Here is a 19,395-nt window from a genome sequence, read left to right on the forward strand (position 1 = left end):
CCTATCTCAAATATAGTCCTAGCAGGTGGTGTGGGAAGACAGATGGACACCGTAGAAAAACTTAGATGTACTGAGAAATTGAAAGCCTTAGAAAGCAAAGTAAGGAGAGGGCATATCGATGTACCAAAGAAACAATGGTACAGAGCAGTTTGCTGTCTCCTGTTCTCACCAGCACAGGATGCTAGAAAGCATTCAGCAACTTTCAGAAACTAGCAGGTCGTGTGGGAAGACAGATGAACAAAGCCTTAGAAAGCAAAGTAAGGAGAGGGCATATCGATGTACCAAAGAAACAATGGTACAGAGCAGTTTGCTGTCTCCTGTTCTCACCAGCACAGGATGCTAGAAAGCATTCAGCAACTTTCAGAAAGAAGAAAACCCACATTTTTCTTCACAAGTGATTAGATTGCAAAACTTTTTATTAGAAGAAATTATTCAGTCTAAGGTCAACAATACTCTTTTTATTTTGATAAGCAAAAATGCCTACAGGGTTTCATGTGTCAAGCTGATCCCTCAGGAAGGCAGAGACACAACTCGGGGTAGGACAACCTGTGCAGAAAGGATTTCTTAGGTTACACCCTGGACAATCCCATACCAGTCACTCTTAAAGGAGACAGGATGCTGGAGGAGGTGGATGGGCAACTGCTGCTCAATGATCTAGCTGCAGTTTGACAGTGGTGGAGCAGCTGCTGCTGCTCCCTCCTGTGCTGCTTTTCTCAACGGCTGCGTTCCTCCTGCAGAACCAACTCTTCCACACTGCTAGAGGTGACAGAGTCATGGCTGCAGAGGCATTTTCCACTCTTTTTCCAGGAACTTAAACTTTCAAATTACATGTTTGGAAAGCTGAGATTTTGTGCTTGCTCTCTGAGAACAAATTACACTTTTGTGTAAATGAAGTATTTGTAATTAGAAATAATGGTTTAGGTGGGAGGAAAGGGGCAGCTTGGAAACTCAAATGACTTTTATATTCTGAATAAATATATAAAGGCACTTTGAAATACAGTCATATCACAAGAAATTTCTAAACTTGAACACTTGGATAGACAGTCAAAGTATCACTCTTTGGGAAGCTATGCCCATGCTCAGCAAGCTCTATGAAGACAACTGGCACACATACCAGTGGTTCCAGTTCTACTTTTACTCCTGGCTTCTCCTAAGCCCTGCTTTGGATAATGAAGGCAGCATGTTCAGCTGCCAAAGAAAAACAAAAGCAGAAAGAGTTCCTTAGCTACAGATGACTGCTATACATTTTATTCTTTCCTGGCTTCAGTGTTAGGTCATCAGGTAATTTTTACCAACATTTTGTAGTCATAAAAACTGAGATTTACAGCCTGTAGAACTTTTTGGAAGCATCCTATCTACAGAAGTTGTTAACAAAACACAGTATTTTCCTAAACATAATTTTCCTCTCAATGATGGTCTAATGTTAATATTTTTTGTTAATTTTACCAATTGTTTGAAAAGATGTTTAAAACATCTCTGGTAGCAGATTACCACGATGGTTAATTACCACCAACTCTTCCTCATGCTTGAGGATTCTTGTGCCACTGAACACTTCACTCAAGAAGCCCACAAAGCCTCAGTGTCTCACAAGCAGAGACTTTCCACTCATATTGATACACACAAGAACTATTATGCTACTTGCTGGTCAAACAGTACTTCCTTTCAGCATTCCTGATCTTTTAAAGCTTATCACTTTTCTCTTAATGGCAACATGATTAAGGGTGTAATTGGAGTTCTGTATTTGTTGATGCCTCTGTGGTGGTGATCTCCTAACATCTGGGAAAAAAAAAAAATCAAAACCCAGATATGTAGCTTTAGGAAAAGAAAAACCAGATGATTTTAAGGGTAAACAGATGCAAGAAAAACAAGATTAAAAAAATCATTCTCCTTTTCCAAATTTGTTTTTTAAACAGGTTCTGAAATATTTCAGGTTTTGCCATTTCCTCTGTTTATCTTCCGTAGAAGTGCACAACTGCTAAAACCTTGAGCACAATTAATATTCTTAATTAGGCAGTTCCAGTGCTTTTGATAAGGACCTTCAAAAGAAAATAAACTCTGTGAAATATTTGATATTTTCTGGTTATCAAAATTGTAAAGGAAAAAACATCAAAGGTCCTGCAAGTGGAAATCAGAAAGAATTCAGAAATGGAGCATAAATTGAAAACACAGCTACAATGTGGTGATTTGACTTTTCGTTGCTCTTGTAATAATCTCTTTTACAAGGCACTAATTATGTGAGAATTCTGCTGCTACACTCAAACAAATAGGAAGTCTTTGGATTGTTCCTGAACAGGCATCATCAGGATGGATTGTTGGATCAGGATTGCTCATGAAAAGGCTTGTGAGGTAAAACAAAATGTTCTCAAGATTGACTTCAAATCTCAGCTGCTTGCAATAGCTGTAACCACACATTCAAATGCACCAGATTAGAAAGTAACATCATCAGTTTAAGTAAATTAAGATTCAAGTAAATCTAAGTGAGTTTAAGATTCAAAGGTGCTACAAATGTGGGGGGGTTTAATTCTAGGAACTGACAGATAAAGAAGTTACATCAATGAATCATTAGTCTGCCCAGCTCCTCCCTCCCCCCTCAACACAACCATACAAAAACCCCATTATGCTAAATCTCAGGATTATCTGGGACCACTGGGCATTACTGTTACATTTTTCTTAGAACTTAACCTTTGTGATTCTTAAGTGATTATATTCTACCTCCCTTATGAAAATCTGAAAATAGTGTAAAAAAAAAAAAAAGTGGAAAAGTACATAAAGAGAAAACTACCAGAAAGAATTAGTATTTAATATGTATTAAAATCCAAAGAACTGCTTTTAAACAGAAAGCCACTACAGTGATTTTTGACATAGTTACTGACACATATTTGGGGTACTCCATAAATTCATCATCTCTTAAGAGCCTCAGACCTCCAAACTTGCTATTATTGGAACTGGCTGCTCAGGTTTAGTGGGGTTACATCCTGCCCACAATCAGAATACAACAGAGACAAAATATACTCTAAAACTGAAATGAAAATGAGATCTTTCAGGACTTTTACATGAGTTAATACTTCTGCCTACAGAAATCAGTGACTGAGGTTGCAGTTATTCCCTCATAAACCCACATCTGTCCCATACCGTGAAAATTTTGCATAGAATCCTTAAAATGATGGCCTGAAAAAAAATGAAGACTTGACATTTAAAATTACTGAAGAGCTTTTGACTCTCAGGATTACTAACAACTGCCTGTTGTTTTTTTTTTTTTTCTTTTCTTTTTCTTTTTTAACTGACAGTAATGAGAAAACCATCTTTTCAGTATCTGACAAAATGTACAGAAAACCAAAGCCAACAAAAATCACCTGCACCTGGTCTTTTCTCCATTGCTGTGAGTCTACATAATAAATAGGCTTATTTCTAATAAGCTTAATAACAAAATACAGAATCTAGCTTAGTAGTAATTCTCTGAGAGCTGCATCATATATTCTACCATTGTAAAGAGCTTCCTGGGCTGCAGTTTCTCCAACTGCATTGTATTTAGTTGGTGAAAGAAGTACAAAATGTTGCTTTTAGAACCAAGACATGGAAAGGGACACCCACTGTCAGTATTTAAAGTGCTGAAAATTTGAATTCTCCAACAGGAACTCCCAAAGTACTTAGTTGGTGAAAGAAGTACAAGATGTTGCTTTTAGAACCAAGACATGGAAAGGGACACCCACTGTCAGTATTTAAAGTGCTGAAAATTTGAACTCAAACACAGACTTAGCTGGGACTGGGAAACACCTTCTCCAGCAAATCTTAAATTTTTAATGAAAGAGGCATGGTTTCAATTATGCAGTGCTGAAGGCATTTTGGGAAAAGTTCCATCCCTATAATGTCCAGAGATGATCTTTGGACACTTCAGCACTTTTTTTAAACAGATGTGAAAGCAAGCCTCTCATCTCTCCTCCAAAATATAACTCAGTAGGCAAAAAGGCTGTTGACCTTCACAGTGCATCCTGTGGTAGGGATTTTTTAATGTTTTGGTGAGTATATTCTGGTATACTGATGTGATCCAAACCTTTCTGTGAAAAAACATCTTTTAGATACTTTTGCCATGCCTACAGATGTTCTGTTGTTCAAAACACTAAAAATCAATACCCTAAATCCTGAGGTGTTTCAAATTTGATATACTTCTGTGAGACTGTCTTTTTAACCTTCACAATGCATCCCGTGGTAGGGATTAATGTTTTGGTGAGTATATTCTGGTATACTGATGTGATCCAAACCTTTCTGTGAAAAAACATCTTTTAGATACTTTTGCCATGCCTACAGATGTTCTGTTGTTCAAAACACTAAAATCAATACCCTAAATCCTGAGGTGTTTCAAATTTGATATACTTCTGTGAGACTGTCTTTTTAAAATGTAAACCAAAGATCAGTCAGAACGGAGATGTGCTCTATAGTGAGCAAAAATAAAATAACTACATTCTCTGTGCCATGTAATAATTTTACTGAACAAATAGCTCTCAAGATGTATTTTTCATATTTTTTTTATATACAAAACCCATAAAAGAATAAAGATTTAAGTAATGGTTTTACAGAATATGTTGCAATTAATCATGGCATAGCACGTTCCCAGATATTCAATACCCACGCTCACAAGTCAGAAGCATCTATCCTGGGGCATTTAAAATTGCAACGTGCCCTTCTCACGTTTGCAGTTCCAGATGATTTTCACAATGTCCCACTCTCAAGCAGCAGTTAGGTTTCACCCGATGCAAATTAAGCTACAAACAAGTACTGAAATCCTGGACATCTGATTTAGGGACAACATTCAGCATCACCTCAGACATTTATTACATGATAAATTAATTTACTAAAAGGAAAGTTTCTCTGAAGTAATCTTTGGGTAACTGAAACACATTTAGTTAAGGACAACACAGAAATATAACTTATAAGGTATCTCCTCCAAACAATGAGTTTGTGCTACATGCAGAATAACAGCACTTGCAAAATTTAATTAGTTTAGTTTTTAAAGCATTTGCAGACCATACCTAGTACATTTTTTCTCGACTATTTGATTCAAGGGCTATGGCAATTAAAATGTAATGTTAGTATTTTCAAGGCTACTTTAAAATGTAATCATACTAATCATAGTTTACTGTTTTGTTCTTCATTACTTCATTGTAGTCACATTTCATTAAACCAAAGAAAAGAATTCAGAATACTAAGTATGAGTGATTGTGCTTCATGAATTTTTTTCTAACGTGTCTCAAAAAAAACCTCAAAAAACCAAAACCATCCCAACTTAACCAAATTAAAAAATCTGGCATAAATCTATCAAAAAGCCCAAACTGTTGTTACCAAAACATTAGCAAGAACAGTGTGATTACATTTTGAATTCTGACATTTTAAAGAACTTACTTTCATTGATGCAAGGTAATTTTTACACCCTCTCTTTTTTTTTTTTCCCCTTTAGAACACAGCAGAAATCCAGCTGAGTGCGAGTGACTGTCCGTGCTTACTCTGAATGGCAGACAACACAAGTTACAGAAACCTGGACCAAGACTACAGGAGTTTACAAAACATAAAACAAGGTTAACAGATATGCCTTCTTTATGATAGTACATAAGGGTTTTAGGAATTTTATATCAATAGTTTTTTTTCAGACTATGCAGTGTTTGCTCCTCCCTTCCAGAAGTCTGTGAAATAAAGTAGTAAACGTATTCTCTTCAGTAAGAGTTAAGCTGCAAAAGGATTATACTTGCATAAATATAAAAACACACGATAAAGCAAAGTATTTTTAATTAGTAAGCCAATCATAAATAAATTCACCTAAAATTAACCAAAGAAGCAGCTGCGTTCCTTCTACATGGATATTTATTTAGCATGTTTTAATAGTCAACTTCATTGTCTAGCCTGGGACAAAACAATTCATCATTGAGCACTCAACAATTCTGCACACTGCGCTAGGTCTTTTTTTTTTAGTTACATTTTTTACATTTTCTTTACAAATGTAATGCTTATGTACATTATATATTTTATTTCTACAACTGATGTACTTTACTGAAACTCTACAACTTTCATGGGGAATTTGCTGAAGTCTTTAGTAAATATGAATCATTCCTTTTAAAAAGAAATTCATATAAACAACCAACATACATTACTGCCCCTTGACATCTCTTAAGAATTTGGATCTGGAAGGGCTACTATAATAAATGTAAGAAAAAAGGCTTTACCTAATTGTACATTTTGATAAGAAATATCATCCCACATAGCTACATAAATTCACCAGCTTGCAATAAACAGAGCACCATACCGCTGCACAACTGGAAACATGTATAAACCAATTTAAAGTTTATTAGTGAAACAGCTTCATCTCTCCTCGCACTTTTAGACTGAAGTAAATCTGCAAAATTCTTTTGGAAACGTATACTTTTTAGCTGTAAAGCTTCCAAAACAGTGCTGATCACTGTATATAGTGAAGAACAAGCATCCACTTCCGTAGCTTCCTGTATACTTCTCTCAGCCCACACTTCTATCCGAAGTCAGGATTTTTCTTCTGTTAATTCCTTGTTCACTTACAAATCTGCTGTTGAATATTAAGTAAGAATTCATAATATGAGAAAGCTGCTTCTGTCCGATCCTCAATTAAATGCTGAAAAAAATCCATTTTGGCAGGGTTCTCATCTCTGAAAGAAGAAAGGAAGGTATTCTACTTCAAACATCGAGCAAAAAAAAATTAAATTGTAAATTCAAGCAGAGGCATAAATTCTAAGGGATTTTTTATTGTCCCCTGGAGTCTAGATTGCAACTATAATTGCAAATAATGCAAGGTTTAGGAAAACCCCCAAAGTCTGTAATATGCTATCAAACAACAGTATCTTTTTCAGAAGTATAAAATGGTAGGAAAGTGGGTGAAATAGTATTTCAATTATATTGTAGCAACACAAAAGGAAACAATTTATTTTGTTTTAGAAGAAATATGCTGGTGGCAATGAATTCTTAGAGTTCAATTAAATCCTGATAAAGATTTAAAAAAATGGAAAATTTTCATCTCTAGTTACATGTTATCTCAACCCCCTCCCCAGTTTTTCCTTATTTGGCAACAGAACAGAGAAGGTAAACATGTCAAAGACCTAGCACCCAAAATTATCACCTCAATAAAAATTTGCTGGGACACAGCAAATATTTGCTGTGGCACAATTCTCTGTGAAGAGCTCTGCTATTTGCTATGGTCCCAGCTCTACTTGCAATTCAAGCAGTGGCCGCAATGCCAGCAGCTGATGGGCTCCAGTCCTATGATTAAACATCCTTTATCTCAGTAAGGAAGTCATTGTACTCTCCACAATGTGATCTTCCATCTGGCTCAGTAAACTGACTACTCTAGAGAAGACACATGAAATGTAATCTCAAGTATAAATGTTTTATAGAATTTAAAACTTAAGTGGGCCATGGCTTGAAAAAGCTTCAGACTGTGCCTCATCTGCCATAAATCAACTGCTGTATGGAACTCAAGTTGCAAATACATAAAACTAAGTCATCTACAGATTATTAACCTGACTTGAATTTTTTTTTTTGTATATATTGAAATTATAAAAGCTATACCAGAAATTAACCTGGTTAACCCTTGACCATAAAGACACCCATTGCTTTAATATATTCTTAACAATATAAAAATATGCAAGAAATTCAACTATTAGTAACTGGATTTGCACTAAGTTCAAAGATGACCTTTGTTGCTAAGGGTTTTAGGTAACAGCACTATATATGCTGGAAAGAGGTTTCATCTAGGCCAGCTATTCCCACTTTTCATCAGTGCCAGTTAGATATTGTAAATACCAGTTGCCAATAATTACTCAGTATCTAACAGAAATACTTACTTTATTACTTGAAGAACAGGACTTAAAGGTCTACTGTCTCTAAGCCAAGATATAAAAGATCGTGTTCTTTCTGAAGAAAGTGCATCCACCTCAGGAAGCTGTGACTGGTTGAAGGCAATTGAAATAAGTCATCTTTTATTAGCAAAACTATTTTAACAAAATAGATTGTGATAATCACAACATGATACAAACAACAATTTCCTTTAAATTACCAACCATGGATTACATTTACACATTTCTTCAGCTTAAAGTACAAAAGTTGAGCGATATATGCTCTGTAGGAAGCAGTACATCTTTAACAAACTGCCTTTGAAGCACAAAAGATTTTAGAAAGCAAGCTCCTATGAAAAGTCATAATTTCAAAATGCTGCTTTTGTACTTCTCTTGCCTTTATCCTGCCCTGTCAATCTCCTACATGCTGCATGTTACATCACTGAAAAGATGAACAAAACAAAGTGAAATCTGAATTGTAAACAAACTTCAGTGTGAAGATTATAGGGAATGAGCAGAAAAAAATACAATTAAAAACACTTGAGCTTTTCAGTGAGCTAAATATGCCAACTTTTAGGCCAACATAACCTTTTAAGACAGTTAGTATGACATAAGAGTACTGATTACAGCTTTGAAAGTAGTTCCATTGCTACCTTTGTAGAAAATGAATAGATGACAATTTAAGAACAAAGACAGCTTTTATGTTAAGGTTTTTTCTCTCATTTTCATGAAAATAGATGCTATGTAACCTTTGGAAAAAAGTTATCATCCTTCTTTTATCCAAGTTCTTCCTGAAAATTCTATCACGTAATATTACCACTAGCTGATCAGAGGAGACAGTTTTAAATTGCCCATACAAGCAAAATACAGAACTCTGATCAAAGCAGTCCAGTTTTACAGTAATCTGAAAACTCACCACTCTTAACCTGTTCTTACTTTTCCCCTTCATACTGTGCAAGCTTTATAAGCAGAAAATATCTTCCTATGTGTTTCTACAACAACACATTTTTGGTGCTATGTCAATACAACTATTTGATTCTGAACTTTCTAGTGCCATGAAAGGGTCCATCCTTACCCAGCAACTTGTCGATATTTTGGAATCACTACCCACAGAAGAGGGGTCTTCTCTGTAATTGTTGCTCTGCTTCATGCACAGGACTATAGGTACAGGTTATAACATGAAAACCCCTCCACCAGAACACACATCCAAGAGTCTTTGATGTTCTTTTTAACATTGATTCAAGATTTGGAAGCTGAGCAAAACTTAACTCTTAACCCTTTACTTACTGGCCTACCACATCATACCATAGACTTGGTATCTTACACCAGGTTTGGAGAACACAAAGACTTTGAAAACCACAATATTAGTACAACTCCTCTAATCTTAACAATTAACACATCTGAATAGATAATTCCTGTATTCATTCTATGAATTCTATGAGCCCTCATATGTTTCCATAAGATATCATAGAATAATTTTTTGGCATTCCATGAATGCCAAAATTTACATGTTTACATTCATACATTCCTTCCTTGAAAGCATTTGACAACTTCTGTCTCCTATGAAGTTGGCAAAAGGTTACAGAAGGTATCCAAAAAACCCTCCTAATTCATCGTTACATCATTAAAAACTGAAAATGCAGAAAAAATAGCTTAAATATAGATACCAAATGTAAGCACTATACAGCACAGCTCATTGAAACACCTACCATTTTCTGTGGTACTGACGCATAGTCTGGGTATCCAAGGACATCTTTTATGAAGTTGTTATCACAGTTTTTTCCAATCCAAATGTAAAAAATCTGTAAGATGTCAGAATCAATTTTAGCAAAAGCCTTGCATACATTTAAGAGAAAGAGGTAAGTGGTGATGATATTGGAATATTACTAGAATAAGACCTTTCATGCAAATTAATTGCTTGAGTGCTCCAGTTGCAATTCATATACACATCTCTGTACTCATTATTGGTATAATTACTTATGAACATATTGGTAGCATTTGGAATAAGACCATTAAATGTCAGAAAAAAATAGGTAGAATGCAAATGCTGAAAGAATGAGGATGCAGGACATTTCATTGGCACAGTTGAAATGCACTTAACTTCCCATGTTATCTCCTAAAACAAAATACCTAAAATTTTATAAAGTGACAGCACTGTGTGAGTTACTGCACACTGACTTCCCAATCAAAACATACCACAGTAGATCATCAATTATCAAAATACATTATAGTAATTATTTCAGACATCTGGAGACAGAAGCTAGTTTGACATTCACACTCAGCCCCTGACCTCATACAAGGTTCAAAGGACTCTACAGACCATCACTAGAGTAGCATGTTTTACCACTTTGAACAGCATAATGCTCTATCCAATTAAATGTGTTTTTGTGTAATTTCTAAAAATACCTTGAACTGTATCTACGGATTTTGTTCACTCCCCACAATTCCCTCACTCTTGCTTGCAACTCTTCCATCACACAAGCCACAAATCACAAACCCCTTATTTTTGTACGTAACTGAGAAGGTTCCTGCATCAGTACATACAATTTAATAACCATTAAATTTTTTAAAATGGGAATCCACTATTCCCAGAAAAAAACACCTTGATGTGAACTCTTGGTAAATTCTGATCAGTCTAAAATGAAAAAAAAATAATTTCTGTAGCCTTAATATGCAACCTCAAAGATACACCTCTGGTCAGAATATGAAGGCCTTTCACTGGAACAGAGATTACTGCCAGGTTACCTGGAAACCTCATTCACTACCCTAATTGTTGAGAGTTGATTGCTTTTAATAATACAGCATGCATTGCCTTTTTTTTTTAAAAAAAAAATAAAAAAAAAGGAATGTGTGGAACTGTTAACTTACTGAACCACAATCCATAAGAAAAGCTCCTTCTCTTGTTAACTTCTCTGCAGACAACTTCTGAAGAGGTGGCTGTGGAACAACTCTGTCATTTACATGTATTGTACTCTGTAACAAAAAATAATACTCAATAACACTAGAGTAAAAATAAAACCTTTTTATCTTAACTAGGTAAAACAGGAAAAACTATTGTTTAATCTCCAGCAAAATTTTGAGGATTCTTATCTAGCAAAATACCATGTTAACCCTAAAATGATAAAGCTTCATTGCCAACATTGAAAGAGCAGAAAAAACAAATTCTACTCACTATAAGGGTTCACTATTTCCCTGTATTACAGTAACAGAAAGTTCTTTGATTCAATATCCTGCCTGGAGCAACACATGGGTTCATACACAGAGCACTATGATTGACCTGATTAAGCCATTTGGCTATTAGCATAGACATCATTAAAAATAACCCTCCCTTTCTCCTCAGTAATAGAACCAAACAAAAATAATAATTAAAAAACAAACAAACAAAACAAAAAAACAAACCACAAAGCTCAGTATTTTCAGATTAAAAGTGCTTCTCCCTCCAATACACAAATAGCTGAATATCTGTTAAGAATGTGAAGCGTTCTGTAAATGATGCAGGGAAAAGATAGTCTGGAGACTAAGCACATGGTAAAAGATTATTAAAGAAACACTATTAAAAAAAAAATGCATATTATAATGGAATAGATTGGAAGCTTTTTAGGGATTTATACATAATGATGAAAATCAAGCTACTGAATTTCACTTGGGAAAGTTCCAGGACTTACTCAGTGCTCTCAAGGATCAAGTGCTGAGAAAAAAGAAACCCAGCAAAAACATTAAAAAAATAAATCTGTTCTGTAATTATCATAGCAGTTTCTAAAAAGCCAAGAAATTTAAGAAGAGCTGTTGTCACAAATACTTTAAACTGAAGTAGTTCTAAATAGCAGATTAGCACTGCTATATGATTTAAAATGTGGTTTATCAGTTAATTTCAGTAGGACAAATAAGCCCCATTTTCACAGAACCACAGAATGCTTTGCACTGGAAGGGACCTCTAAAGGTCATCTAGTCCAGATCCCCTGAGTAAGCAGGGACATGCCCAGCTACATCAGCTTTCTGCATTATTCTGCTAGAAATAACTGATCTGAAATCTTTGCTAATAAAACTGGATCTCCCAAAGACACTGCTGGTTCTTTACAGCACTTGCACACTGAATATAGTATTTCAGTGCAAGTTCCACAAAATAACCTCAACAAGGTGAAATGCTGGGGTTTGAACCCCGAGCCCCGAATTAAGGTTGACATATGGGTGATTCCCACAGCCCTTCATACAGAGGGGGTGAGTTTGCCTTATAGCTTCCCCCCAGGGTGCAGCCGGCCCTGCAGGGAGAGCCAGAAGGGAAATGAGCCCCAGGGGTCCCGCACTGAGTTGACAAAGGTCAGGTGTCTGCTTGGGGATAAAAGCTGGGACCACCTGCAGGGAGTCAGGAGTGTCTGTCTGTGGAGTGCACTCCACAGAGCTTCCTGGTTCAGGGCAGACCTCCTGACTCTCCCTGGAGCTGGGCACCAGTCTGCTTAAGACCCTTGCAAACGCGGGTCAATCAGGTGAGAGTTGCCATGTGGGCACCTTCCTCTTATGTGTTCAGCTTGCTGGTCTGGCTGTTTCCCATGCCAACTGTGGGCAACCTCGGGTCTCTGTTTGTACCACCTGTTGTGGGCCGGGTCATGTCATTTGTGGGATCGTTGGGGGTGGCATCGATCATGTATGAGCTTGTTGACCTGTTTGTACCCCCGGCGGTCATTCATACAGTAACATTTCTGTCTACAATACAGTCTGTGTATTGGTTCATCTCCCTGCTGGTGTTATCATTTTTGTTGGGCCTGGTCATTGGCAAAACACAACGGTAGTGAAGAAGTTGGCTTCTCAAATACTGTGTGGAGGGGGAGTCATGGCATATAAAAACCTCTCATCAATTCCATCAGAGAACACTGAGTTTAGACTCACATATGTGAGTTTACAAAATACCCTAAAAGAAGCTTTGAGTCTATAAATAGCTCACAGGTTGTGCTGAAAAATACCAACTGCCAGAGAAAATACTCAAGTATTATTGAGAAAATACTCAAGTGACCATATAATCTTGTATGACAGTGAAGCTTCCAAAGCTAGTGCCAATAAGCTCATGAAAACTTACTTAAAAAAACAGACCCCCACAAACTTATTTTTGCAATTACAACTAACTTTGACCTTAAATAAAATCTCATCTTACCTCTTATTATTAAAAAAATGCATCCATTTTCTAGGCTACCTCTGTAAAATGTGAACTTATAAAACCTGGCTTCATACATGAAGTACCTGCTCAGTATGATCATTTCCATCTACAAGTACAATCCTGGTTTAGCCACATCAGTCAGAAACACCACTGGAAGTTTGTTATTGTAGGCAACTTAATCTGGTTTCAGTACACAAACCCTAGAATTCCCTACCAAATGTATTCCAGCCATTTCCTCAAGATGGCTCTAAAACACACAACCTCACTGGAGATATTTCCAGTGCATACGATCTTCTCTGCTTTCTTTATATGACAGAAAAACATGGAATTAATTGTGGTCACTAAAACAAGGTGAAGTAAAACCTCAGTTCTGCTCACAACACACTACTGTCCTTGAAACTTAAATCTTCAAAACAGTTGTTTTTCTTGATTTTTTTGTAACTTATGGAAAATGCTCTGTTTACATTATAGTAACAACTTCAAATTATTTTGCAGCACAAGATCCAGTTTAGCAAACGTTATAAAACATACTTTATACATTACCTCATCGATCAACTTGTCTATTCTGTACAAGTTGGGATGTATCATTTTCATCAAATGAACAAGGGGCTGGCTCTTCATCTGGCACATCGCGTACACGCGGTCATCCAAGCGTGTGCTCATGCCTGTTCTAAATGCTTTCTGCAAGAGAACAGTGCTGTTACTCAACCAAACCATCTGTTTTATGCCACATCTGAGCAGTCTATTTCGGATTTTTTCAAAGTGTCAAGCAAAGATGGCAAAACTTTTGTAAATAAATGTTTCTTTTTGAGATACGTTAGGTGCTTGACCAAATTCAACTTGAATACAATACCTTCTAAAACTTAATCCATTCTCTCTCCTTATTGATGAAGAAATAAAAAAAAAATTGCCCCGATACTTTGTTCAAAACAGATACCTCTGTGGGTAGGACTTACTCTGATGTTTTATCAGTAAGAATTAAATGTTAAGGGAAAGTTTTGGAAGGGAAATATACCTTCATGCTTTATAGCAGAAAATAGGCTCTCATGGAATAAAATTTATTTTGTAACTCTTTCCTACTAGATCTCCCAGGTGCTCTTTAGAAGCAATCGGTAAACAACCACTGGGAGAAGCAACACAATGGAACAAGCGCCATATTCTAATTCAGTGGAAACTATTCCTATAATCAAAGTTCATATTCACTTCAACAACAAAGCTAAGCACATGAGTACTCCTCAGCTGCCACAAGCATTTTGGTTTTAGTTTCTCTGCGTCCCAGGCTTTTTTATTATTGTTAACAAAGACAATTAAAAAAAAAACCCAAACACCACAATCAACCTAAACAACTTATTTTCTCAGTCACTCTTACTTCTTTTACATTGATCCTCTTGATAATAAATGGTCTGTTTTTTCCCAAACATTAACAGCATTACTTATGCAAGTACCAAGGAAGTACTAATCTGTATATTAGAGATTGAAGTAATCACTAAATGAAAGAAAATGAATTATTATAATTTCTTACCGAAGTTACATAAAGTTTTACTCATTATATGAAAGCAAAGAACTATGAGACATGAAAATTTTATTTAAGTTATGAGATTTCTGATAACAAAACCCTGCGGTAAGTTAACTTTTTATTTTTGAATGAATATTGGTAATACAAAGATGATAAAAAAGAATAAGTCAAAACATAGTAATTACTTCTGTGTGAACTTTAAACTGTATCACTTCAATTTTTGCAATATATTTCATTTTATCTCCATGGAAACTAATTTTCCTACTTGGTACTTTAAAGTACAAAAGCACATGCATTGAAAAATAATTGACTAATTGACATAAAATTGAAGCAGTACTAATTAAGCTTTCCAACAATCTTTATGGGCAACACCTATTAGCTGCCAAAATCTGAGAAATGCTAATTGTTATTACGTATGTTTATTTTCATTGCAAAACAAAATAAGACAAAATATAAAAAAATCAAAACCAAGTAGTTGAGCGGCATCCCTGCCCATGTCAGGGAGGTTGGATTAGATGATCTCTAGGGTCCCTTCCAACCTAAGCCATTCTATGATTCTATGATTAAATTGTTCAGGCACTAATTTTTAAAATGAGCTAACACAGCCATCTTTTATGTCAAGCTTAAAAAAGATAATCCAATTTTCAATATTTTAGAAAAATGCAGATATGACGAATTCCTCAAATGCAACAATGAAATAAATTTCAAACATTAATCCACTAGATTATACATACCTGTTTAAGAAGGGCCAAAATATACAGTGGGAAGAGTTTGAGGGAATTTGGTGCTATCAGCATGGACTGCTGCAGATTTGAGGCCGTTGACATGTATGCTGCCAAGGAGTCTACCACAGCATTCACTAAGGCATCTCTTGCATCCGCAAGACTAGAGGAAACCGAGCGATCCACAGCTGTAGGGTTAGAAGGATACAAGAAGTTACTAGGGTTGGCCTCAATCACTCCCTTAAATTTTGAAAACATCAGCTGATACTTTAAACACCTGTGGTCCTTTTTTTGAGTAAGTAAGATGATTGTCCATACAGAAACTCACTTTCATGATGCTGGAAAAAATACAGCGTACCTGATCGCCATTCCCTAGTTCCCACTCTTGGAGAATTCACAAAAAAATAAATTTAAAGCTGTAGTATATACTTGAAACTAAATATAAATCCTGTTTTAAGCTTTATACAAAAAAACTTATCTATTGATGAAACTCTCTGCTGTCTGATCTCTAAGACAAGATTTGTAGCAATTATTTTTGCATTTTTATTCCCCATAAGAAATTTCTTCCATTATTTCAGTGGCATAATTATGACTAGTGTAAATGAGGCTTCATCCTTCTCTGCTAAGAGCTGCAAATCCCTCAGTCAGAGGAAGCCACCTGCTGGACTGAATGCACATGTAAAATGAGATACAGAAGTACTATTTATTTCCCCAAATTAATTTGGCTATTAATATACAACAGAGCGTATATTAAATGCTGCACAGAACAATCCATGTTCAATGATCAGCCTATGAGACAGCTCCTTATGACCCACAAGCAGGGGATAAGTAAGAATCCTCAACTCAGCAACAACTGAAGCATACAAAATGAATGTACATCTCAGATACAGAGTTGTCAGAAGTTCCCTTATAGTCTCCAGGAACTCACTAAAGTGAATCACTGTTTCTTAAGTAATCCTAGAATGCTAAACTTTGAGATAATAATAATGATGCCAATCCAAAACTGAGAGTTTTGATTTGTGTCGTGATTCTTTGTCCTTTAATAATTCTAGAGAACCATATAAGAAGGCTCTTTTAGAAAGATTAAAGTCAGCTACGTATTTAGACTAAGAAATAGTTATAGTACTCAAACTACAGTTAATAGTTTTGGGACAACTTTGATTTTGTCATCTTTTGCAGTCTCAGGCTTCAGTGTGCTCTATTCCAACCTGTTTCTGCAGTACCCAGGCTTCATTCACTACTTTATTTAAACAGCTGGACAAATTAAGAACATACAAAACCAGATTTGACTCTTCCTGGTCTGTACTCACCCATGTTTGCCAAGAGGCATACAACTGCTTGTACATCTGCTCCTGCATACACATCAGCCAGTGAAGTTACTACAGGCAAGCAAAGTGTGTGCACTCGAATTCGACGCTCGCCTAATAAAAATAAGTAGAAATCATGACGCAGGATCTCCTGGTAGAGGTGTATCAGTTCAGTCATTACAGTGTATCTCCTCTCAGCTAAGACACACTCATTTTGTAAAACCACACCAGTCAGGAAGTTGCTGGAACCCAACAGTGTTCCTGTGTCTAACCTGTTCCAATTCTGCATTGCTCTAAAGCATTCAGCTGATGAATCAGCACAAGTTCGTAACACTAAGTTGTAACATCCACAGTAAGTGTCTTGATCCTACAAATGAGGTGCACCAACTTCCATCCCAAAATTTTGTGGCATATTTTACAGTAGAAAGTAGCTGCTATTCTTTATGCCCACCCAGCATCCTAGCAAGCTGCTGCAATCCACCACGGGTCTGCAGTTTCGGACAAAGTGTGTTCCAAACTTGTTACTGCTTGTAACAACACTATGCCTTCGAAGCAAAGGGATCTTGCTGAATCAGCTCTATGTAAGGTGGAGATAAATTACATTTTCCCATCAAAACAGAGTTCATGAAGATTTAATTATGTGAGTAACTGCCAAGTAGGCTCAGCAACTTTGACAACATTGTCTTAGGGTACAGAGAATGCCAAAAGGCTGTGGGACTAACTATACAAACATTATGTTAGAACAAGAAACAAAAAGCCCAGTGGCCAATTAACTTGAATTTATTTACCTTTGCTGGAAGTGTATAAAAGAGCTGTTTGAAAACAAACCAAAGATGTGTCAGTCAGACTTTCCTCGATGGACATTTGTACTGCAAATCCAGCATCAGGATTGACATTGGCAAGGGACAATAAATCAGTAGATCGTACAAAAAAGTTCCCATGAAAAGTGTGTATTGAAAGACCTAGAAGCAGATTAAGTAAATCAGAGTGAGGTTAAAACAACACGAAAAACTCCTGCCAATAATTAAAACCCACAGCCCTCAAGCCATGTTTAAGAAAACAGTAAAAACATTTATTCTAACTATCACACAGAATTAACTACATGAATCATTTAGCATTTCAGCATCATTCTGTAGAGTTCCCGTTCAATTCTGAACACTCACTCTGAAGTGAATGATGCCCTTACACTACATGTCAGCTGAGTTGTAGTGAGATTATGCCATCTTAAGTAAAAAAACCCAACAAAAACCACGTAGCAACAGCTAATGTGACTTACATACAGAATCACTCTTCAGTGAAAAAGATCTATCTATAATTTCGAATGTGCTTAGTCTTTAGCAACATTAGATTTCAGGTTAATATGCTTATACCAAATCCTCCATACATATCAGTACGTAATCAGAACTTAAAAGACTAATACTTGAAGTATCAGTACTTAAAACAGACCTTTTGTACATCTTATGCGCATAACTGCTTCAAATCCAATCTTTCTTGTAAGGTATCTTTTAAGGTCTTTTTGCAACTTTTCAGCCTGAGCAGGATTATGGGTACGGTGGAAAGATGGATAGTAATAGATGCATCCAGCAGAATACTTGGACATGCAAGCTGTGAAGAAGGAAAAGGTACAGTTAAGAGGTAAAACTAACACGGAGTCAGGACACAAAAATTGTGTCCAACCTTCCGCACATCACATCTATGTTCATCTTTTTCTTGACAGGACCCACACCTGTAACACAACAAGAAGTGGCCCAGACTCAAGCCCCTGAAGGCAGGGATGAATTCCCCAGTACACAATTACCTAATTATACCCTTACTTCAATAAGCATCTTACCTTGGGCAGCTAAGACAGAAGCACATGAAGACATATTTAATAGCATAAGGCGAAATTAAGAGTGTGTGTGTGTGTGTGTGTGGACGAATCTTGGTTTAATACTGAAAGGTGAGAACTCTGTTCTACCCCTAGGATAAATCTTGATTAATTCCTTGCCATCCAGCTGTTTCTGGCACAGAAGAGTACCATTTGATTTATAACTCTGAAGTCCCAGAGTAAATTGTCTGATAACACCAATCCAATACTCCTGTTCTTTACTGCTATCAACTTCAAAGTGAATTCCTTTGCAGCATTAGCTGCATTTACAGAAGTGCGAAGAGATTTACATGACTTAAGAATTCCTGAGTAGCCTGTACTTCTGAATAAAGACAACAGTATAGAAAGAGTGAATGCATACATTTGGTACTCCTTACCAAGAGAAGCTAGATCAGAATATTGAGAACTTAAAAGAAATAAATCCACAGCAGTCTGCTGGCCTGAGCAGTCCAGTGCTAACTTCTTATAAAAATCCGTTGCTGGGCCAAGATGCTGGACCACCTTGGGTAAATAAATCATAAAGGAAGAAGTTAAGACAATGATTGTGATCTCTTACGACTTCACAGAACAAAAGATATACTATTCAGTAGCAAAGTGTCATAAAAAAGTTTCCTTTAAGCAGCAATTTACAGACATTTCCATCTGCAGAGATTATTTTCCTTATGTTTCATACTCTTTCAGTTTTTATTTACAAGCAATTATGATTCTTTCAAGGAAGTTTATGTTCCCATACAAATAAACATTCCTGCCACTATGTAACACTTATTGGATGCTGTAAGCTACAAGGCCATAAAAATAATAAGGAATCATGTTTTAGGTCAACAGTTTAATATAGCCATGCTTTGGTTTAAAACACAGGTTGATATTAACTGAGTCAGAGGCATTTGCTTTCCAGGAAAAGCTGTGGCCCAAAGGCCTAGAAAACAACTGAAGCAACTATGAAACAAGTGATACCACACATAAATGTATAAACTAGTGATCTTAGAT

The 19,395-nt window shown here is 36.2% G+C and overlaps 1 protein-coding gene across 1 annotated transcript in view; it reads right to left on the reverse strand.

The window, feature by feature from the left end:
* Positions 1 to 5,838: 5,838 nt before the first annotated feature.
* The window catches only part of SEC24B (SEC24 family member B), a 39,731-nt gene continuing 26,174 nt past the window's right edge, over positions 5,839 to 19,395 (reverse strand). The window contains exons 14-23 of the mRNA XM_008949928.1: positions 18,786 to 18,909; positions 17,988 to 18,146; positions 17,330 to 17,503; positions 16,545 to 16,655; positions 15,247 to 15,422; positions 13,540 to 13,677; positions 10,716 to 10,820; positions 9,557 to 9,649; positions 7,857 to 7,960; positions 5,839 to 6,665 (exon numbers count right to left, since the gene is read on the reverse strand). Of these exons, the coding sequence (XP_008948176.1) occupies positions 6,551 to 6,665; positions 7,857 to 7,960; positions 9,557 to 9,649; positions 10,716 to 10,820; positions 13,540 to 13,677; positions 15,247 to 15,422; positions 16,545 to 16,655; positions 17,330 to 17,503; positions 17,988 to 18,146; positions 18,786 to 18,909 (1,299 nt within the window). The 3' untranslated portion in view covers positions 5,839 to 6,550. The remainder of the gene's footprint in view (positions 6,666 to 7,856; positions 7,961 to 9,556; positions 9,650 to 10,715; positions 10,821 to 13,539; positions 13,678 to 15,246; positions 15,423 to 16,544; positions 16,656 to 17,329; positions 17,504 to 17,987; positions 18,147 to 18,785; positions 18,910 to 19,395) is intronic.

Source organism: Merops nubicus, unplaced genomic scaffold (assembly GCF_000691845.1).
Source record: "Merops nubicus isolate BGI_N331 unplaced genomic scaffold, ASM69184v1 scaffold14751, whole genome shotgun sequence".
NCBI classification, from domain to species: domain Eukaryota; kingdom Metazoa; phylum Chordata; class Aves; order Coraciiformes; family Meropidae; genus Merops; species Merops nubicus.